This window comes from Condylura cristata, unplaced genomic scaffold (genome assembly GCF_000260355.1).
Source record: "Condylura cristata isolate star-nosed mole 26May11 unplaced genomic scaffold, ConCri1.0 scaffold00020, whole genome shotgun sequence".
Classification (NCBI taxonomy): Eukaryota; Metazoa; Chordata; class Mammalia; order Eulipotyphla; family Talpidae; genus Condylura; species Condylura cristata.
The window spans coordinates 1,114,646-1,138,517 of record NW_004567121.1 but is presented as its reverse complement, the minus strand read 5'-3'; the positions used below and the strand labels follow the sequence as shown (position 1 = coordinate 1,138,517).

Genomic DNA, 23,872 nt, shown 5'->3' with positions numbered 1-23,872 from the left:
TCTACTGAATTGGAAATCAAAATGGAAAACTTAAGAGAGGAATACATAAGCCCATATTCCAATAGCTAATAGGGTAGTGACATCATAATACATCATAAAACCTCTGGAAAATTCCACCATTCATTCCTGAGAGCATGAGAGTGAAAAGGGTAAATAACAGCCCTTTTCAAAAAGTGAAAAAGCAATTCTACTTTTGAGGACCCCTATAGTGTCCTCTGGGATATATGAGAATCTCTTAGACCTCCCTTTGAGAACAGTTGCTTATACTTACTTGTGCTGGCTTGATGTTAAGAAATTTCCAAATGATCACATGGAACATTACAAATTTTGTCCAGCAAAGGAGTTGCCCTTCTAGTAAAATTTTGCTTTTATATTTAAAGATTATACATAATGTTTTCATCATTTGTTCCTTAATAATTGTAAGGGTAATCAATGTAGAAGAAGAAATTTCCATTTCAACATATCTGTATGTTTATATCATAAAGAAGTATTAGAGTGATTAGTCAGTGACTTTCTAGCACACATACCAATGCTAGAAATGCTGCAGGTGACGTAGAAAAGTCCCAAGGGCGAACTTGGGGCTGCTGGGGGAGCATCTTTGAGTGGGTGAGAAGGTCCCACCCCTGTAGTGTGTATATTGTAGTGTGTATATAGTGTGCATATTGCATAGAACCCTTGAAAAAGGAGTTTCACTTTAAAATGTCAGCACATTCAGGACACCTGAAATTATATTTTGGTAGAGATTAAATTGCAAGAACAAAACAAGACAAAAAAGAAAAAAATTTTATTTAGCTACAAACCTCAAAATGAAAGGTTAAGAAATACCCTAATGTCAGGTATTCACAGGTATCCTCTTATAGATATGACTAGTGAGGTTGAGACAAATACTCCTCTTGGGTGAAATAAATATTTTCAAAGTCATCACACAGACTGGTAGCAATTTCATCGTTCACTCAAGGGAGGTGACCAAGATGTGAGAAGGCTTCTCCCTGACATTTTACTTTGTTAGCACTTGGGCTGAGCAAGCCAGTCTTAGTCAAGCCATCAAGTATAGGAATTTCCTCCTGTCTCAGGGAAATGCTCCTCCTCTTGGAAGACTAAGTGAAGTGTCTGTGACATTATTATTATTTTTTAATTATATATATATATATATTATATATATATATATATGTTTTACATCATTTTTCATTCTTGCACAATGTATGCTTTTTTCCTCTCATGTGTAGTCCTCGTGAAATTCCCACCACCCAGTTCACCCATCACCATAGTCCCTTATGCCCTTCCCACCCCTGTTTTGATCCTTCCCCTTCTGCCTCCCCTGCAAAATGTCTCTGATTTATAGTTATCTGTTGTTTTGGATTTTTAATTTATTAGAATTACTTACTCCACCCCTGATCCTTGATTTGTTTCCTCTACATTCCTCCTATAAGTGAAACCGTTGGATATTTTCTGTTTTCCTTCTGTTTTATTTCACTGAACATGACCCCTTCCAGCTCCATCATGCTGCTGTGAAGGGCATGAGTTTATCTTTTTTGATTGCTGAGTAATAGTCCATTGTGTATATACACACATCTTCTTGATCCAGTCATCTATTATTATTATTTTTTTTGTTACATTCTTTGAAAGTAATACAGGTTACTACTGAATTATAGCACAGGTGCACAGTTCTATTTTTCTCTCAGGTAGCTATAGCTAGACAGCAAAATTCAGACACCAAGACAAACTTATACCTGTGTGGGAAAGAATAAAACACTGTCAGCTCAGACTATTTTTCTGCGCACATCCAGTCCCCCAGGAGAAGCACTAACAAAATTTGGATCAGATTGTGTTTCTTTCTAGAATGTCTCCCAGATGCGATCCTCTGGCCACGTGGCCCAGCCTCCTTGTGGCATTTACCAGCTGGCACTCACATGACTCGCTTCCTTGCTGATGCCTGGCTGGGCTGCCCTTAGCAGCCAGCTCCTCCTGACTTTTCAAATATTTAACTGCTCTGTTAATGACAAGTTTTGCATTTTAAAAACATCAGATGGAAAATTTCCTACTCAAGTAGATGGGTGGAGAAAACATAACATATTTTTCAGGCAAGAAAGAAACAGTGGCATATTTTCAAGAATTTTATCTTTCTCCAGTATGTGATGGGAACCGCACACCAGAGGATGCTCATGTTTGCCGGGTTTGCATGTTTCCAGTTTGCAACTAGATGGTATATGTGGTTGCACCTTCTTAAAAATAAACTTTTCTAAAATTTCAGAATAGTTTTAAGTTTACAGAAAAACTGTGGAGAAAGTACAGAGAATCCTATAACCCCACCTCCACTTTCTCCTATTAATAACATCTTATCTTACGGGGATTACAACCTGAAGGGAGAAATCAAACATTGTACAAAAATGAAAAAGATATAAACATACATATATATTTAAAATAAAGTAAAATAAATTATAAGAAGAAAAAATCTTTTTCAAGTCCATATTGTATTCATATTTTCTTAGTATTTACCTAATACCCTTTTACAGTTCCACGATTTCACCCTGGATTTAGTTGTCATGTTTTCTTAAGTTTCTCTTGGTTGTGACAATTTTTCAAACTTTCTTTGTTTATAATGACCTCGTCAGTTTGAGAAGTACAGATTAGGCTTTTTCCAGAATGCCCCACAACTGGGCCTGTGTGATGTTTTTCTCATGGGTAGACTTGGGATATATGTTTTGGGGGGGAAGAAGGAAGAGAGAAAGTGCCATTTTCGTTCATCACATCATATCAACGGTACATTCTGCCAACATGATTTACCCCTGTTGGTAAATCTGTTGATCATCTGGTTGAGGTAGTGATTGTCAGTATCTCCACTCTACAGTTGTCCTTTCCCCCTTCCTATCCAATTTGGAAGAAAGTCACTACGTGCAGCTCATGACACAGCTCATGACGCAGGAGTTGAGAAGTGTGCTCCATTTCCTTCAAGGCAGAACATCCATGTATTTATTTGGAATTCTGGGCAGCTATGTCTGTTCTCCCCCATGTATTTATTCATCATTTATAGCAGTACAGACTTCTGGATATTTATTTATATTTTGGGTTATAATCCAATGCTACTTCATTTATTTTCTTACTCAATTATTCCAGCATCAGCCATTAGAAATTTTCAATCTGCTCCTGTGTCTCTTTGCTTTGTCCTATCTTTGTGTGTGTGCGCGTTGCCCCCCCATCTGTGTGTGTGTATGTTATGCTTTTTGTGTTGTGTTTTGCTCCAGGCTCATCGTTCATGCTCCCTGCCCTAATCTAAGAATCAGCTATTTCTCTAAGTGCTCTGGTCCTTTTATTGGAGAATGGTACCATAAATCAACATCTGGATTATCTCTACTCAAAATAAATGAATCAACGACATATATGTACATAAAGATCTCGTCAAACCTCTGAAATGATAAAATTTTCTTCACTTAGCACTAGTGTCTCTTTGAGCAATAATAACATCCTATGTGTTATATGTGAATTGACCTATTTTTACTACTGTAAATGGATTCATTATAAGTTTTCATCATCTGAAAACTAAACTGTGACTTTTATCCTTCTATTTCTGGTATTTTGAACTGTCTATAGTGTGTGACACAGTATATCCCAGGAGACTAAACAGCAGAGGCTTAGGTCGGCTTCAGAACCTACTTTTCTTAATATTGAGACCAGCAGGTCCCCTACCTCCTCGCAGAAGTTTAAGAATCTGAATGATACCTATTTGCTACCTACCATCTCAGCAAAAAACAAACAAACAAACAAACAAAAATTCATATAAATAAATGGATAAATCAATAAAGGATTTGTATGAAGAACAGCAGCTATTTCGATCCATGGTCGTCACGCCTGGTACCTAAGGCTTATTAATACGGAGGTTTGTTTTCCAAACACCAGCACACTTTAAAAATTAACTTTGCATTATGCCTGGAAACCACAACTCCAGAATGAAAGAGTGGAGAGGCAGCAGCAGGACTCTCTGCAGCCAGCCTCATGGTCTCCTTCCTTCCCAGGACTGACCGAGACAGCCATCTTCAGCTGTGAGGCCCACAATGACAAGGGGCTGACCGTGTCCGGGGGCGTGCAGATCAACATCAAAGGTGAGCAGCAGAGCTGGGTCCTTTGCTCACGTTCTGGGAGCTGGTGGGGGGCTGCAGCCTGAGCTCAGCTGCCAGCTGTCTGCGTGTCAGTCCTGGCAGCCCACTGACTTCCTTTGTGACCTTGGATGTGTAGCTTAACCTTTTTTGGCTTCAATTCTGGCCTTTGTAAATGAGGATAATTACAGAATTACCAGTCCTTGAAGCTTTAGGGAGATAAGGAAAATAAAGGATAAAGGCACTCAGAACTTGCCTAGCACATGTCTTTGGTGAACATCATCTAGTTTAATTCTACTTGGTCTGAGAAGAAAAAGATCTTTGGGAAAGGAAGAGCAGGTCAAAGACATTCTCATCCCAGGTCCCCTGCTCCCATCCCTCCTTCTTGTAACCTCCCTCGCCTTGCTTTCTCCAAAGTGGGCTATCACACACTGTAAGGCAAGTGTTTGGAGGTTCCCCAGGCAAGTGGAGATATTCTTCTACGGGGTCAAAGGTATTTAATTCTAAGACTTGAAAGAAAAGGAAAAACTGAAAAGAAATATCTTTTTTTTTTTAAAGATTTATTTATTTGTGCATACAGAACTGGGGTACAGGCCAGAGGCTCAGGGCCAGTGAGAGGCTTCACCAGAGACAGAGTGGGGAGCAGAACAAGCAGATCGACGAAGTACACTGCTGAGGGGAGCAGCGGGCAGGTCAGGAGAGGTCTGCCGCACCATGTGGTCACCTCATGCGGAAGTGGTCTCAGCTTCTTAGTGCAGTGCTTTAACCTGCTGTGCCACCAGGAGGGCCCGAAATATTATCTTTTTAATCCCTTTCAAATCATCTTCTTTTCCCATCTCATAGAAATTCAAGATAAAATATTTTTTATCTGTTAGTATTTGTTCTTAATTCAGATATTGAGAAGCAAATATCAAAGCACATTCCTTGTTATCTTATTTTGGGGGCAACACTACAAGAGAAAAAGCAGAACAAATTTAATAATGAACTAAAGGTTGAGTAATATATGATAAGGGTCTCAAAATTACAGAAGTTATTGATGTATAGTTTTAGCAGATCATACCCTTTTAGATAAAAGGGTATGAAAGGGCATTTTCTAAAAGTTCATTGGAAAAATTATGAGTAAGTGAAGTTATTACTAGAGGAACTATACAACTTCCTTCCTTCATTAGTAATCCCATTATTACTACTTTCAAATGAAATGTTGGGAATTTCAGGCATCCACAAGTGGGCGTAAATTTAGAAAGACATTTCCATAAAGAATAAACATCTTAACATTTCAAAATCTATAAAGTCAGATGCACTTCTTTAATTTTATGCTTCACAAGGAATCTTAGCTAAGTTTTTTTGTAACAAATTTATTTCCAAAACATGCTGTGACTTTCACTTTATATCCAATCAACCAAGATCCTTTTCTTCTAATGTGTTATTAACTAGAGTATATGTGGTCAAATTTTGATCTGGAAAGGTAGATATTTTAAAGTCTCTTCTACAAATAAGATCTTTAGGGAAGTGAATTAAACAAAATGCTTATTCCTTCCCATTTACCAAGCAATGTGTCTCCTAGTAAAACCGAAACTTCTAAACACAGTAGCCAGGGAGTGCGTAATATGGTCCTGGTTTCCCTCCCCTTACCTATCCTGCACCACCACACCTCCACATGTTACATATTTAATCCTGCCTGCTGCCCCTCAGAACAGTGCTATTATTATCCTCATTAATAGAAGAGGGAACTGGATTTGGAGAGCAGTAACTATGCCTGGTGACCAGATAGCCGCCCCCAGTCAAACTCCAGTGTCCTGTTGAGGGACAAGCTCTGGAATCAGAAAAACTGAGTTTACCCCCATTCATGGATAGGTCACCATTAATGCTTAAATGAAGTCCATAAAGTGCTAGCACATCATAAGCACACAAAAATGATAGTCATTATTTTTGAATATGTGTGAACATTACTATTTAGTGAGAATTAAATTAGCACCAGAAAATAAATTCCCCAAACTTCAGATCTTAGATCCCAGTTGAAATATTTGTCCTCACCCCCTATGTAGCCAAGGCCATCACACACTCTTTATAGTAGACCCACCCACCCCCAAAGCACTTTCAGTTGGTTCCTTGACATGAGCTAACTTTTACCTGTTTGCTAAACCTGGAAGGTTATGCACACACATGCAGGTGTTTTCTCCTGCTCTTATCAGTATAACTCACACTTAATCTAGGTCTCCCCCACTCAGCCATTCACTCAGAGCTCCAAAAGGGCAGAACCAAAACTTTCTGCTCCCCATTTGCAGCACTAGCACAAAGCAAGGTACACACATTAGCGCCGTGAACAGGAGCTCAGGGGAAGGCCACGTCTCCACACACTCTTTCAGCTAAGTTCTCATATCATCAGCAGGTGGAAAAACAGGTCTGTGTTCCACACCTCTGACCCAGAAGGGCTCTCCAATCTCTGATAGATACGATGCTTTGTCTTTAAGTTTTGTGTTTGCTTTTCCTACTCTGAGAAATGGAAACAGGCTTGGTATTAATACGTTTGTTTGGGATCTATGGCCATCTGTGGCCTATCATTGTGTTGTTGTGTCTGTGTTTATTTTCACAGTGATCCCCTCCCCACCAGCTGAAGTCAGTGTCTACAGCACTACAGCACACAGCGTCCTGGTCTCCTGGGTCCTGGGTTTTGATGGATACTCCACATTCAAGAATTGCAGCATTCAGGTAAACCTCCAAGGTGAAGAGAGAAATAGCTGTTCAGTGCTGTGTGGGTCTATTTGATTTTTCTACCTCCTGAAGGTGAACACTGAGGCCGTTCAGCACCTCTGTTCAGAGTCCTTTAAATTCTGCCCTGCTTAGTGTCTAACACGCATGTGCCCACTAATGATGTTCTGCCCCCAAGATGATTGCCTTCCCCCCTCTGCAGCATCCAGATTTAAATTTAAAACATCTGAGATGAAGGAGAATTAATTCTTAAACTACACAAACACATCTCTAAAGTAGGACTGACTTGTGAGCAGGAATTCAGGAAGCCAGGCTGTCTCCTTCTGGGCTGGTGACCATGAAGGAAAATGGGCAAGCTCGAGATGGGTTATCTTTGCCATCGAAAGTGGCACCTTGGGCCCATGGAGATTACAAGCTTTGCATAATAACTGACTAAAGTTGGCATAAAATAGTATGATAGGAAATGTGGATTAGCACCCCCTAAAATGTTACCTTGCTGCGTTGTAAGCTCTGCTCTTTTTCATCTCATAAAATGGAAAGGATAGCAGTAACACTTCTGATTAATGAATGCTTACATTAGCGGGTACCATTTTACTTAAAACTCACAGCAGTGCTGCAGGTTTGGAACATTCATGTAGCCTATGAGGGCAGAACCAGAATTCAAGTCCAGTTGGTTCATTAGAACCAACCGCTCCTGTGTCTCAGGAGAGTCCTTACAAGTGACACAGATAACCGAACACTGGGTCGTAGGCTAGAAATATGAATGCAATCTGCCCTGTACTCTATCATCTGCCCTGTACCCTATCATATGGTAGAGTCAGGAACTGTTCTTAGTTACATAAATGTCCAGTCTGAGGCCTCCTCGGTGGCCTAGGGTTTAAGCCTCAGTGCTATTACCACTACGACATGGTTGCTGACCCACATGGCACAGCAGACTCTCCTGTCTCACCCGCTGCTCCCCTCAGCAGTGTATTTCAGTAGATCCACATGCTCCCCACTCTGTCTCTGGTGAATCCTCTCATCCCCTGCACCTCTGGCCTACACCACAGTTCTTCTATTCAAAATAAAATTTTAATTAAATAAGTTAATGTCCATCTTATTAACTACAAACCTGTGAACCTGACTCAGGGCAGTCATGTCAACTCAACTGAGAAAAGTGACTTCCAAAGAATTTTATGTGTTGATGACCAGATGTTTTTTAATAGCAAACAGAATTGATTTCTCTGCTCTTGTTGACTCCTACTCTTGTCTAACAGATGTTCCTTCTGGAGAGTAAAAACATGTATTGTCCCCTAAATAGCTTCCACCCCTAACTACCCTGCCATCCCCAGTCTTACTTTATCCTTGCCCAACTTCATTTGTAAACTTTCCAAGTACTGGTAAGTGTTAGAAATTTGTATTGTGACCAGAAATTCTTCAATGGGTAGGAGGGGGACCATTTAAAAAAAAAAGCTTTTTGGGAGACAGTTCATACGTGATATTCAATCATTTTAAGTGTCCTGTTCAGTGCTTTTTAATGTATTCAGTGGTTTTCAGTGAACTTGTACCGTTACACTATGTAATTGTGTCTATATTTGTAAATGATATGAGGGTGTGGTTTTCTTGTGTTAGCATTTTTTGCTGTTGGTATCAGGATGATATTGCCTTGATATAATATATCAGGAAGTTTTCTTCTGTTTCTTGGAAAAGTTTGTGAAAGATTTAGTAGAATTCACCAGCAAAGACATCTACTCCTGAACTTTTCATTGAAGAAAGTTTTTGAATACTATTTCAATTTTTCATATTTTCTATTTCTTCTTGAGTCAGTTTTGGTAGTTTGTGTGTTTCTAGGAATTTGTCTATTTCCTCTTATCCATTTTGTTGTTATACAATTGTTCATAATATTCCATTATAGCCTCTATTTTCCTTTGAGGTAAGTAGTAATGTACCTTCTTTCATTCCTGATTTTAATGATTTTGTCTTTTGTAATGTTGTCCTTGGTCAGTCTAGCTGAATATTTGCCAATTTTATTGATCATTTTATGACTCATTAACTTTTGCTTTTACGATTTTTTTCAACATTTCATTAATTTCTGCTTTAGTCTTTATTTCCTTTCTTCTGTTTGCTCTTTGTTGTTTTTTTTTAAAGGCTAATTAAGGTGGAAGATTAGGTAACTGATTTTAAATTTCTTCTTTTTTAATACAGGTATTTATACTATACATTTTTCTCTTAGTTTAAGCTTTTGCAACTTTGCTGCATCCCATAAATTTTGGTATTTTTTCTTTATTCATCTCAAGATTTTTGTCCTTTGGGTTGTTATTTCTTGCTTGGCCTATGATTAGATAAGGGTGTGTTATTCAATTTTCACATAGTTAATGAATTTCTCAAATTGTATTGCTTGTTGATATCTAATTTTATTCCATAGTATTTAGAGAACATAGTCTTACATTTCCTTATGGCCTAATATATGTTATATCTTAGAGAATGTTTCCTGTACATTAGTAGACTAAGGTATATTTGGAGATGATTGTACAGATTGTTCTATCAGTTAAGGCAGAGGGTTTATACTCTTTTTTTTTTTTTTTAAAGATTGGATTTACTTATGCATATAGAACTGGGGCACAAGTCAGAGGTGCAGAGGCAGTGAAATGCTTCACTAAGTACAGAGTGGGGAGCAGAATAGGCCGATCAAGGAAGTACACTGCTGAGGGGAGCAGCAGGCTGGTCAAGAGAGGTCTGCCTTACCATGTGATTTGCCTCTGGGGCTGGGGCTACAACTCATGCTGAAGCAGCCACTGCCAGAATCACAATGCTGCGCTTCAACACGCTGTGCCACCAGGGAAGGCCCTGATTTATACTGTTGCTCACATCTTTTGTTTTCTTGTTGGTCTTTTGGCTGATGATTCTGGATAGTAAAAGTGGGGAATTAAAGCATAAACTGTTCTTCTTGAATTGTCTATTTCTCCCTTCAGTGCTATCAATTTTTGCTTCATGTATTTCAAGACTGTCATTGGAAACAACTAGGGCTTATTTCCCTATATATGGACATAGCTTGCTTTATATGGACATACATGAAACATGGACCAGGTTTTGGAAAAACTGCTACTAGGTTAAAGAGTCCAGTAGGACATGAAGCTCTTTCCCACATGAAGCTAGTTAACTTCAAAGAGACTGAGGAAAAGTGCTTCCCCCCTCCCCACCCTATAGAGTAGGTCTCAGGGTACATGTGAGCTCTAAGTAGGATGGTTGGTAGATCTCAGAACACTGGGTTGTCCCTAAAGGTGAAAGGTAATCACCTATAAATGTCCCCAGCCTCCTCTCTTTTCCTTGGCGGATGGCTATGGCTTGCATGAAAAGTCATCATGTGATTGGCAAATTGGATCTTGTAGTCAGACTTGGTTATTCTGTTTTTACCCCACCTCAACTTCCCTTTACTCCTTTTCCTTTCCATCCCTGGATTTACCAAAGAAGAATAGTGTTTACAAATTAAGCTCCGTGAGTAATTTTGTGACATACCTATACATATAATTATTCAGTTTTTCCTGAAATTCAAATATAATTGCGTGTTCTTTGTTTTTTCTGACAGTCCTACTGGGATTGGTCAAGACTGGCTCTTGAACTTATACTTCTATATTCTGTTCATTGACTGTATTCCCCATTTCTGAAGGGACTAAGAAAGGTTTCATAGCAGGTGCTCAGTTCATTACAATTTTAAGCTCTGACTTGGTAACAAATGAATGCTTTGGACAAGATTCAAATCTATGCACTAATAGAATACACCCTCTCATTTCCTTTGGTCATTGTAGTTCCTTTCTTCATCCATTTTTGGGCTACATACTCCATTTCTATTTTTAACTCTCTCACATACTTCTTGCCATTTCATGCCCTCTTTTCCCCTAGGACCCACTAGAAGAACTGTTTTAGAAACTCCATCTTCTTCCAGAAGCATGCTCCAAATTGTATCCTTATGGCTAGAATTGCTCCACATTTGCTCCGGAAATGAGACAGGGGTGGAGAGCAGAAGGTTTCCTTGACCCTGGTTCAGTGGTTGGTCACCAGGAAGTAGGTGCATACCCTGAAGAAACAAAAAGTATTATCTGCCAACAGCCAACCCCCACCACTCACCCCTCAACAGATAAACACACAGCTTTTTGTTTTTCCTCTGGTGGCTCCTCAAGGCAGTAGGTGTTTCTTGCCACACATTCAGTGTGTTCTGAGAGATGGATCTGACAGACGAGACTGGGCTTAACCATCAACTCGTGATAGCCACTGGTGCAGGGCAGGGAGGAGGCTAGAAATTCCAAACTCTTTTATTTGTGGCCCCTAGCCCTGAATTTCAAATACATGTCTCCTAAAATGACTGCTTTGTGTACCCACACCCCATCATTGCAAGCCCATTGTTAATCAGGAACATATTTTGTGAATTTAAAATTTTTCCCCAGGGGGGCTCCCTAGTGGCACAAGGGATTAAGTCTCAGTACTATGAAGCTGTCTACCCCCACCACAGCACGAGTTCAATTCCTGGCCAGGGAGGTCACCCACATAGCACAGCAGACCTCTCCTGTCTCACCCACTGCTCCCCCCAGCAGTGTATTTCAGTAGATCTCCCTATTCTGCTCTCCACTCTGCTCTGGGGAATCCTCTCACCCTCCACACCTGTGACCTACACTTTAGCTCTTGTATGCATAAATAAATCTTTTTTAAAAAAAGACTTTTACCCCAAATTGGTTTTGATTGCTTTTGTTTTGTCCAAAACTATTGAGCCATTTCTGAATTTATAAGTATATAATACTTAAAATTTAAAAATGTAGTGTAATACAAGGAAAGCAACTCTCCTTTATCTCCATTCTCAAATAGGAGGTATACTTAAGGAAAAGGGTGGCAAATTTGACGTAGGACTAGATTTTTGCTGGAATCTCCCTTTTGCCTGTGCACACAGGAGATGTCTGGAGAGGGAGATGGAGAAACGGGAATTTGTGGAGGGAAAAATGAGAACTTAGGAAAGAGCTGATGTGTTTTGAAGAGATTTGGAGATGATTGTTGGGTGAGAGGCAAATGATCCCTTTCTATATTTTCCTACCAAAAAATGTCATAGACTCTATATTTTATGTGTCTGCTTTTGAATTTATATTTAGGTGAAGATGGAAAGTAAGAATAAAGGACGTGCTAAAATCAGCATCAAGTTGAGAAAAGTTCCTCTGATTAAATAATGAAAAGAATGCAGATTTGGGGGAAAATCAAATATCCCCTCTTCAAAGGAGAAATGGCTTCTTAAAGGGACCAGATAGTAAATATCTTAAACTTTGCAACCCCCGTGAAATTGTCTTTGTTAAATATCCTGTGAAACTAGTCAAGAACTGAGGTGGTTCTGAGAGAGGAGGGGCTACTTTGTTTTCTTTAAAATGATGATACAAATGATAATTAGTATAATTATTTGCTGTGTTACCTCAGGTCCTCAATTGTTGTTCAAGTAGCATGCATAGCAAGCATACAGTAGTGTTGGTGGGAAAATCTGTGTGTAACCTGAGAGGAAATAAGTGCCTCCCACCCCTTTCGTGCAGAGGAAGGACCATGTTTACTGCATACGTGCGTGCCCACTGCTACACCCCACCACTAATGCTTGATTCACAATTTTACTCTTAATGTAGGTAAAGGAAGTTGATCCAATGAGTAATGGTTCAGTCATGACTTTTAACACCTCTGCTTCACCACAACTCTATCAAATTGAGCAGCTGCAAGCTCTGGCCAATTACAGCATCAGTGTTTCCTGCTCGAATGAAATCGGATGGTCTGCACTGAGCCCTTGGATTCTGGCCAGCACAACTGAAGGAGGTAATTCCTGGGGTTAGAATGACTATTGCCCTGATTACATGTTACTAAACAATTGACACAAGCTATGCAACCTCTGTCGTCAGACATGGTATGGATGGAGGGGAGTTGCTCTGAAACATCAGACTTTCCACACTAACTTATGTTATGACCTCCCTTTTTGTATAATCATAATATCAAAATATTCTGAGCAACTTTCAGCTTACAATTGGCTGCCTCAGCTGCATAAGGCCTGTCTGCCCTGACAAGCAAGCACTGCACCAGGGTGAAAAATTCCCCTGAAGTCAAGTGACCTGACTACTGACTGATAAATAAAAAGCAAAGGGCTGTTTTTGCAAAGTCGCCCTCACACTCTCGCTGCCTGTTGGAGGAAAACCCAAATCTTATCATTCTATTATCTCACCTAGCCTTCTATTCAGCTTCTAAAGAATTACTCAAACTTCTTATTGTTTGGCCTTTAGATGTGGAAATTCATCCAGGTTGCCTGTTTTTAAACTAGTCAAGTTTTCTACCTGCTACACCTTAAATGAATCCACAAAAGTCTTCTCGCTAGTTTTTCAGGATTCTACTATGTAGTCTTTAGATAAGGAAATTCACCTATGTTTCCTACTCAGAGATCTGACTTGCAAGGAATTTCCTCTTCCTGCCTCCCAGGCTATCTCAGGTAGAAAAACAAAAACCCATTAAGTAGTAGATAAGGTTTAAGGGACTTCTATCTTAGTTGATCTCCACTATAGTAATATTAGTCATAAACTTTGTGCACCTATGTACCTGTTTTTAACCTTGATTGATTTTAGAATGTTATATCTCAGCTAAAGGGCAATACAACCCTAAATTGTTCTTAGAAAAAAAGATGATTGTAATCTCTCAGCCCAGTTCATGTACTGATGTCATCCCACTGCTTGCTCGTAATGTATAAAATAAACCTCTGCTGAAGGCAGAGCAGGAAGACTTGCACCCAACTCCGACTCCCTTGTCTTCCTCGCTCCCCTTTCCCCTTTTTCTCCTTTTCTCCCCTTTTTAGGAATCTCCTCTCACTGATGCCTTCCCACCTTAGGGTCCTGCCTGTCTTGCCTCCAGACACCTCAATAGTTGGAGCTGGACTCCAACAAACAATCCCTCCCAATGGCCTGATTGAGAGGTTTGAGTTTTGCTTTGCTTGGTCTTTGACTCTGGAGGAGAAATTTACTGAAGTGGTTAATGAAAATGAGAAAGACAGTAATTCCTGCTGTTTCAGAGCCCCCAAAATATGGGGGTCTAGAGACCCCCTAGAAGAAGGAATTCACCAGGGTATTATGGGTGAACCAAGCAAAGTTTATGAAAAGCTCATTTATGAGGGAAACCCACACCAGCAAGGGCAATGCTGCTGGGTGTGCTACACCCTGCCCTCCTGTGAAGGTGACTGAACTTCAGCAAGAACCTACTGCACGCCACAAGAAATCCTTAGACTTCTCGGTCTCGTTGGTTAGAACAGGTTAGAGAATGATTCCGAGCACTGCATGAAGCTCACACACTGGCGTTATCGCTAATTCTTTCATGTGGTTCTTATCCTGTCTTTCTCCAGAATCATCCAGTGCTTCCATTGTCTTCTTCTGAGCATTTGTCTTTCTTGCTCTACTCCCTCACTTGCATGGAAAATATCCTCAATTAACTCCTGAGAGAATATGTGTGAAAAATAAAAACCGTCACAGCTGGCATGTCTTTATGTGATAGCTGACTGGTAATTTTTCCTAGTATAGAATTTTACACTGGAAATTATTTTCCCTCAAGATTTTAAAAGTATTTCTGCACTGGTTTTCAACTTCATAGGTTGAAGAATTCTGAAGAACTTTACCACTCGTATTGTCTAGGTGAACTATTTTTTAGTTTGTAAAAATATTTTTTAAAATCATAGAGTTGTGATGAGCTATGAAGTAAAATTTGTTTCAGTCATTATCATGGGAATGATAATCTGGAAACAAGCAAGTGCTTCTGTTTTGAAAATTACTCTTAACCTTTTTTTCTTTGAAAATGTGCTGTTTTCTTTCCAGAAATTATATTAAACAGCTGTTGGATCTCTTCAATTGCTTCCTCAGTTTTCTGACCCCTTTGACTTTTTATTCTGTTTTCTTGGAGATTTACTTGATTCATTTCTAATTCTAATGAATATTTTATTTTACTAATCATATTGCCAACTTCAAGAGTTTTCATGAAATTCTTAGAATATAAAGATACCTTGAGTTGGCCTTGTTTCCTCATAAAAAATCTACAACAGATTTGAAAGTATGTGAATCATAGGCATAACTTCAATTATATGACATTTCCTAAGCTGAAATTCACTTGACATCATGATTGCTGCTCCTCAAACCTCTCCTAAATAACAACTACAGGCAGTAGTCCAGCATGTGTTATCACAGGTGTTTTAATTTATTCTAAATATCAAGCACTTGTTTATTTCTAAAATGGATCACAGTAATACCTTTTGTGCAATTTGAATTTTCCCCATTAGTTCTTTTCACTGGTAATAAGTATTACATTAGAAAATATATGAAAATATGAGGCTGACGCGTTGCCCATTGCGCTAAGAAGGCGATGAAAATATATCAAAATATATGATAATTTTGACTATCACATTTATCCCTATAAATAAAATGCAGAATTAAACGCATATTATTTTCAGTTTTAATGGAAAACAGTCAAGTTTCTTCTTCCCAAATAAGAAAGTATCAATGACCTTAACCAATTTCCCAAATTTTTTTATACAAATACACATATATGTGTGTACATACACACACACATTTTTCTCTGGAAAAAGTTGTTCCTGTGACCTTGTGAGGGTATTTTTTGCCATTTTGACATAAATTGCACAGAATTTCCTGTAAACCGCAGACTTTATCTTCCAACTTCATTAATATTTTATTTTACTTCTTATATTGTATATTGTTCATTTTAAAAGTAGTAAATTCTACATTTTGACATCTCAGTAATTAACATGTGACCTCTGATCTTCAATAATGAGAGAACAGTGATTGATTGACTGTTCCCCGTTTTGGGCCTCTCAAATACATACACCCAGTGGCCACTCAGCCTTGTCCACTCTGCCCCAGGCGTTTCATTGGAAAAACCCTGTTCAAGCTGTATCTGCTTTGCTTCCTAGCAGGATTCCCTGAATACCACCATTTCCTCCCTCCCTCCCTCCCTCCCTCCCTCCCTCTTCTGTGTGATTTCAGTTTGAAAAGTGCTTATTATACAAACATTTTAATTGAAAATGGAGTGAAAATCTCTACTAATCTCAGAGTCATTTGAGTGACTTTTCCACGGAGTGTTCAAAAACCAGATAATCAAAATGCAAAGAAAAGAACGTATCTCTGTATTTTTCATGGGGTTCTTCAGCCTTCCCTCATTTTTCTTTTGTAGCCCCTTCAACAGCACCTTCGAACATCACAATGTTTCTGAATGAATCTAGTAATAAGTTGGACGTCAGATGGATCCAGCCTCCGATTAAGCGGCAGGATGGGGAGCTGGTGGGCTACCGTATATCCCACGTGTGGCAGAGTGCGGGGACTTCCGTAAGTCTGAACCTGAAAGGCTGCATCCTTGCTTTGATTTGACTGTATAAGACTGTTCCAGAAGCTTTCAGTTTGTAGTGACAAGACCTGGTAAGACTGAGTTGGGGGTGAAGGTGCACTAGGCTCCACGATGCTATGCACTGAGCCCAGTTAATTGTGTCCCTGAGGGTCCCAGAACCAAGAACTTGGCCATTTTGCAGCAAGCAGCAAACAAGCCCAGGCTCTGTGAGGGTGCATGGTCTTCCTGATGCAGCCACTTGACACTTCATGCTCTGTGAGCAGCCCCCAAGTGGCTCAAGCTCAAGGGATGGAGAAGCCTGGCTGTTTTGCATGCTGAGCAAGGCTGTACAGGATGCTGGGCCTATGGCAGACTGCCTGGACCTGCAGATGGCTCTTGAGCTGGGCTGGGAATAATCTTGACAGGTAAAGATTGAGGAGTTTCTGATGGGAAATGGTCACATGAGATGGCATAATATAACGACTTTGGGGGAATGTGACTTAGTCAAAGGCCTGAAACATGAGTCATGGCCCAAGTATGCAGCATCTGAAAGTTAGGCCAAGATGTCAGGGAGAATTTGGCAGATGGCAGGGAGCCAGCGAAAATCGTGAACCCAGGAGTATGATTTGAGAGTTAGCTGTTATGAAGATGGCTTATTAATTGTGTTCTTTTACAAATGAGAAAATTGAGTTTATTACGAAGCGTAACCGTCACATCTGCCTTCTGGCCATCCAAGCGTATAGCCAGATGCCCAGGTAGCTCAGCCCCTTGCTCCGCCACTCTCTCCAAAGTGTCTTTGAGAATGAACGGAGGATGCTAGGCTGGACAGCCCCTCCATGACCCGTATAATATGATTGGGGGAGGGGTACACTGGTGTTTTTTCCAAATGACCATTCTTTTAATTAAAAAAAAAAATTTAATTCCATTTGCTGCCATCACCCATGGTAACAGTCTTCCAATTTTTTTGGTCACCGTTACTCTCTTAAAATCATCACGTCTCCTAACAGAGTGGTGACAACCAGAGGAGAAGGGGGTAATCAGACTAGTGGAAGGAGTCGGGCGCTGAGTGGTGAATTGTGACTGGACATTTGGGGGGTAGGAGTGGTGTGTTTGTGTGGTTGGGAGGTGAGAAGCTGAACCCCTGACTCACACAGCGTTATAAACCAGTCTCACCTTAATTCAAAAAGGCATTATCGAGTCTCAGCTTTGATTGTTATGGATGTACCTGTTCATATTTCCATACTCAAAATTAAAATAATTATATATTAATTCAGTTTAAAAAGTTAATAAGCCCAGTACATACTAAGATAATTCGTGCATTTTAGTGAAAACCTATATTTTCCAAAGAGAAGTACATTGATTGTGAAAAGATCCAGGGTGACACAAGGGGCACCCCCAGACCTGAAGACAAACTGCTGTCATCCAGTAAGCCTCCACGGTCTTTATCGCTAGAAATCAGCAGGGAGCCAAGCATTTCTTGTTCAACTCTTTCTTTCCTCAACTAACCTCCCTGGACAAAATGGCCCTTTGAAGGAAAATATCTTAGGATTCTTTTATTTCTCTAACTTTTGGGGAAATAGGCCACCTAATTTAGAATGATCCCTGATCATTTTCCGCATATATATTTGGGGTCAGCCATGGAGTAGACCTCAAAGGCGATTTGTCATATACACATCTGGGTCTGTGCTCTGGCCATAAAAGCTGGAAACTGTAGAACATAGCTTATCTCTATAACAGCCTGCAAGGAAATCATTTACTTCCTAAGGCCTTTATCACTGACAGATTAATATCAACACTAGCTATTTAGCCATTTTGGAAGTTTGGCTACTGACTAAAAATATGTCATAAAATGCCTCCTGCTTTCCCTTACAATGTATGTATTTGATGTCTCTATTCAGAGACCTGTGTGCATGAGAAAGTCAATTCTTTATGATATCTTCAAAAATAAGAGATTATGAGTTACCTCTTGGGTGTTTTAGGTTAGATCTGTATGTCCATATCCAAACCAATAACAGCACCTGGTTCTGCCATTACCAGGCTACACCCTCTCTATCCCACAAAAAAGCAACATAGGCGAGAACAGATGCGTTCCAGAAGTGGCTCCCATACCTATACCTGGGAATGCTGAGTCAGGCTGGCTTTCAGCTCAGCTGCATCCAGGTTCACTTGTGATGTCATCAAAGTTGGTCTCTCCCTTTCAAATTGGCTCTCACTGTATACTCAGTTCCAGGTCAGAGGCTCTTTCTCTCAACATGGCTGCCAGACAAAAACCTGGACTGAGGTGCAAGGAAGAGCATTCCCAAGGAAAATCAAGACGGCAGTGTTAGAAAAGAGGGACTATCTGTGGTCCGAAGATCAGTGACCCACCAAGCCACTTACATCACTGGCATATTAGTCAGGATTTTCCAGAGGAACAGAGAAGAAGAGGTTGGAGGGAGAGGAGAATGTCTAGAGAGAGAATTGGAGGCAGAAGAAGAGATTTATTTTTTGTAAAAGATTTCTTTATTTATACATACAGAACTGGGGTGCAGGCCAGAGGAGCAGCGACAGTGAGAGGATTGAGTGGGGAGATAGAGTGGGGAGCAGAACAGGCCGACTGACAAAGTACGCTTTGGGCAAGGGGAGCAGCAGGCGAGACAGGAGAGGTCTGCTTCCCCATGTGGATCACCTCCGGGGCAGGTGGGGGGGGATTGAACTCATGCTGAAGTGGCTGCTGCTAGCTTTGTAGTGCTGTGCTTTAACCCGTTGTCCCACAAGGAAGGGCCCCCAAGGGATTTTTTTTTTTAAAGATTTATTTATTTATTCATACAGAACTGGGGTACAGGCCAGAGATGCGGAGGGTGAGAGGATTCACCAGAGACAGAGTGGGGAGCAGGACAGGCAGATCGACGAAGTACACTGCTGAGGGGAGCAGCGGGCGGGTCAGGAGAGGTCTGCCGCGCCATGTGGTCACCTCCGGGGCAGGCGGGGATCGAACTCATGCGTAAGTGGCTTTAGTTTCTCAATGCTGCGCCACCAGGGAGGACCCAGCCAAGGGATTTATTTTAAGAAATTGGCTCATGGTGCTGATCCGAAGATGAGACTAGCAGGCTGAGAGAGAGGCAAAAATTGATGGTGCACCCCTGCTGGCAGCACCTCAAGTCTTTTTCTCTTAAAACTTTTAGGTAAGTGGATGAGGCTTTACTCAAAATATACTGTTTAGTGTTACTATCACTTTACGGATACCTTCATTGTAATATCTAAACTCACGTTTGACCAGATATCTGGGTACCGTGACTGAGGCAAGTTGACACATAAAATTAACAATCACAGTTTTCAACAAATGTGTATTGACTATCAGTCTGTGCTTGGAACTTGGTGGTCAACAGAATGTCAGCTAATCCTGCCTTACCATCTTAGATTGGCAAGATCCTCTGTGTTCAGTAAGGACTTTCTAATGTAAATTAGTATCTTACTAACACTAATGTAGAGCTCTGTAATGAAATGCTTTTTCACAATAGCAAACAAGAAGCAGGGAGTGGTGTGTGAAATAGCAGGTATTTCTATCACCTGCTGCTTTCAACAGTCTGATTCCCGATGGGGTAAACTGAGCCAAGAAAAGAGCAACCTCCCTAAGCACCAGATACTGCCTTTTCTGTGGATAGGACTTAGGAGTGACTCTAGTCAAGCCCAGAAGGATGTCCAGTTTTAATTGCTATGAGGTCTTAAAGATCACTCTTATGATATGAACATTGGGACAAAGACATAATAGGGCAAGCAGCTGGGTGGTGATGCCTGGGTGTGGTTGGGTGGGTGGGCACCCACACAGGTCCCCTTCCTACTCGGGAAAGGCAGAGGATTGAAGTGCACCAACTTCCTTGTGACGTGGAGTCTCTGAGGAAGGTCGGATGCCCAGCTCTTTTCTGGGCTACGCTCTTTGCTACCATCATGGAAAGCATGTTTCTTTTGTATTGTCACACTCCTAATTGATGTGCCCTGGTGACAGATCATATCTGAGCATCCCAGTAGCTCTTGTATGGGCTAGTGTACAACGGATCACAGCTTCTTGGCAGGAAGGTGAACTACTGCACTCACTATTGGCATCCAAGCCACTGTGGTCATTTTCAAACTCACATCATCCAGCTGTTATTGAAACATCTGATTTTTGAAAGGATAATTGGGATTATTTCTTCTTCTTTTCTTGCCTCAGTAAATGAGAACAGGTTACTTGTACCAGTCAAAACCCTGCTGAAGTGTTGTAACTATGAGAGATCTCTCATTTCCTGGTCTTCGCCCAAGGCATTTGTGCAGGTGTCTATTAACTAACTGCATTCCCACATTCACTGAGTCAAGGCAATCAAATGTCTTTCTTAGAACAAAGCTCTTTTTTATAATGCTAAATTCTTACTATGGATGCATGGAGATTCCATAACTATATTCCAGTTTGGTGATTATGAGCACCAGCTGCAGGTCGTTCTACTCCCCTGGGGTGGGTGAGGTCACTGCTTTCAGATGGTCCTCTCACTCTGAGGCGTGCTGAAGGGTGGGAGTTAGGAAACCGTATGCTGATGCAGCTGGAGAGCCTGCTTCCCTGAAAGCCATCAACACTCAGCCATGCTGTTTGTGCTCGGTGCCTTTTGTTCAGACGGTCCCTTCTGTGCTGAGAACAATAGGGCCACAGTGATGGTTATGACCTTTCCAGTCATTACCTCCTTGGAGATGCTGGGTCATCCCAGGGAGAAGGTCATTGCACTGTACTCAGCTGTGCCATGTGCATCATCGAGGTCTTGTGACAACAAGAGACTCGGTGGCAGACTTCGCTGGATAACATTCTCTGATGAGGCTCACTCTGAAGTTCATGAGCCACAAGAAGAGACAAAAACAAACACTGAAGAAAAGCCAACCCTGGGAGGGATCTTGTGGCCAAAGTGAAACCTGCGATGATTTCACTCCACCACCTCGGTTTCCTCAGTTTCTGAACTCCTTTCATTTGAGCAGATTATGAGCAAGGCACAGCTATACCCCTGACGTTGTCCTTTTATTCTGTTTGTTGAAAGATGCTATGAAAGCTATATCTTTATGCAAAGCTTGGGTACTTCTGGAAGATATCCCCACTTGTTCCTCTCATCGTAGTGTTGTTTTGAGTAGGTTCAGAAATTATTTTTGATGTGGACTTTGGATGGATTATTGCAATTACGTTGAAAACTTAGTTTTCAAAGTTTATACTTTTGATATCCCACAACTGTTTGTTTTATCACTTTCAGGCTAAAGAACTCCTGATATTCTGCTATTTACTCTCTGAACCTTGATTATATCTTGAAGATGTTGGTGTGGTTTTTTTTGTTTTGTTTTGTTTTTGTTCTATTTTTCTTGACGTCCTTTGCTTTCTAAATCAAGGCTCAAAATCCAAAGATCGGGTGCACGCACACTGTTCTCCTTGAAGTTAGAGCTGTTCTTGTGCTCCTTTTCTCCATCTGAATACATGACCTTGAATATAGTGACACTGATGGCCCATGGGCTCGATGTGTGAAATCTAAACCAGCTAGGGAGTTGGCATGTGGCCTCGTCCTCCTTCCTCCCTCTACTCATTATCAAAAGAGGACAGGGCATTTGAGCTGGTGTCATTCTGAGGAAAAAGAAATAAGCCATGTAGGGGTCTGAAATACTTCTGAAATTCAAAGATGTTATTTTTGCCTGGAGAAGAAACCTACAATGGAGGTGAACTGCATGAACGGGCCAAATACGCTTAATTATTTTGTCAGAGATGTGAACAGTTCCACAAGTTCAACTCTGTGAAGCATTTTAAATGTGTGTGGGGGAAAAGCCCCAAACATAGCCCCTTAAAGGTACAGTAGAGCTGTAGACACTGTAATAGCCACAGTTGGCCAGACTGTGAACAAAGTATTCTGCATAAAGGAACTCATTTACACTTCACAAAAACACTATAAGAAAGATACCATTATTCTCTATTACTCAGCAGTCAACAAAGATAAACTCATGCCATTTGCAGCAACATACATTATTCTCTATTACTCAGCAATCAACAAAGATAAACTCATGCCATTTGCAGCGACATGGATGGAGCTAGAATGGATTGTGTTTAGTGAAATAAGCCAGAAAGAAAAAGAAAAATACAGGTTTCACTCATAGCAGGAGTGTAAGGGGGGAAAGTAATAAAGTAAAAACAAGCATCAACTAACAACTATGAACTAGAAATATTCTACAGGGGAGCAGAAGGGAACAGGATCAAAACTGGTGGGAAGAGCACACAGGACTATGGGTGAAGTGGTGGTGGGAAGTCCATGGGGACTACAACTGAGGTAAAAAAAAAAAAATTTAATATATAAAATAATAATAAGAACAAAGATACTATTTTTCTCAATTTACATTTGAGGAAATTACAGTTCAGGGATGTTGAGTAATTTGCCCAGAGTTACAGAGCTTGGAATTGGCGGCTTGGGATAAGCATCCAGGTCTGGCTGACTCTTAAGCCAGTCCTCCTCAGAGCCCACTGCTGTCTCCCAGATGCCCATGGATTTCTTTTTTACACATCGTTTCTCATTCAGACTCCATAGTGTGACCTTTTAGGAGAGAAAAATAAGAACAGGACATGACAGCAGAAAACAGTGTGAGTTTTGCAGCCATGCCTGTGAATTTGAAGTCATTTTGGATAGGTTACCGCGTTGTAGCAAGAACAGAAACCTACCTTTCCCGTTGAGTGCTACTATTCTTTGAGGCAATTAAATAGGTCATATTCTTAAATACACTTGTAATTATTTGTGGCTTCTTTCAGAGTTGGAGATATTAAAGTCTTTTGATCACTGAAAATAAATACCACTCTGTTGCCTCACTCTGATTCTACATGACAAACAGAAATTGCATTTCCACAGATGTGTTATTACTTTAAGCAACAGGCAAGGTCCAACATGTTTTCTTTTGAGTAAAGTGGTAATCAGATATCATGGTGTAATCTGATTTCATTACCTGAAAATGCTTTTAGATTTTAAATCCTTGGGGATATGGACTTGAATTGGTGAAAATGAAAACTTGCTGAATAAGGAATAGGCAGTTGGCCTGTGTGTGTGTTCCAGATCAGATCAGCTCCCGCTAGGGAGGTGACCTCAACGCGTCTGTACTGCTCCCTCTCTGGAAAGGCTGAGTTCCCTGTACCCGTAGTAAACTGACCATCATGAAACTGAGTGACCAGGATCTAGAGCTACCACCCAAACCAAGGCCCCTCCTGTTCACTGGTAATCCATGACCCCCGTGTTCCACACGGTGTGATATTTCCCTCTGTGTAATCATACCTCAGGAATTCAAAGAAAAGACATGTTCAAGGGTGTCATTTCAGCCTTCTCTGCCTCTACAGTGCCCACTTGAAAAGCCCAAACACAAAACTAGTTTTCTAATCTAGAGAATATCATTCTAGTGCAGGTTTGGATGCAAAGAGGAAAGTGTAAGGACATTAGTTCTGTTTTTGTTTTTTTTTTTCCCAAAAACAAATTTCCTCTATTTTTGTAATCAAAGTAACATTGTCATATAATACTATGTAGTTTTTAGGTGTCTATCACTATAAATAAAAATACCATACAGTTGGCCCCTTCAGCCCACTGATTGGCCCCTGCCCTCTGACACCCACTGTCATGTCCCGGGGGGCATGACTGAGAGAGGAGTGGGGAGCAGGTTTGTAAGGCAAGACCCTGCTGTCCAGTAAACAGCCCTCAGCTGTTTATTGAGTA

The 23,872-nt window shown here is 40.6% G+C and overlaps 1 protein-coding gene across 2 annotated transcripts in view; it reads left to right on the top strand.

The window, feature by feature from the left end:
- Positions 1–23,872, top strand: part of MERTK (MER proto-oncogene, tyrosine kinase) — a 69,579-nt gene that overhangs the window by 19,994 nt on the left and 25,713 nt on the right. For both annotated transcript variants that reach the window (XM_004686110.2, XM_012727653.1), the window contains exons 4-7: positions 4,011–4,097; positions 6,685–6,800; positions 12,428–12,611; positions 16,005–16,156. In XM_004686110.2, the coding sequence (XP_004686167.1) occupies positions 4,011–4,097; positions 6,685–6,800; positions 12,428–12,611; positions 16,005–16,156 (539 nt within the window). The remainder of the gene's footprint in view (positions 1–4,010; positions 4,098–6,684; positions 6,801–12,427; positions 12,612–16,004; positions 16,157–23,872) is intronic.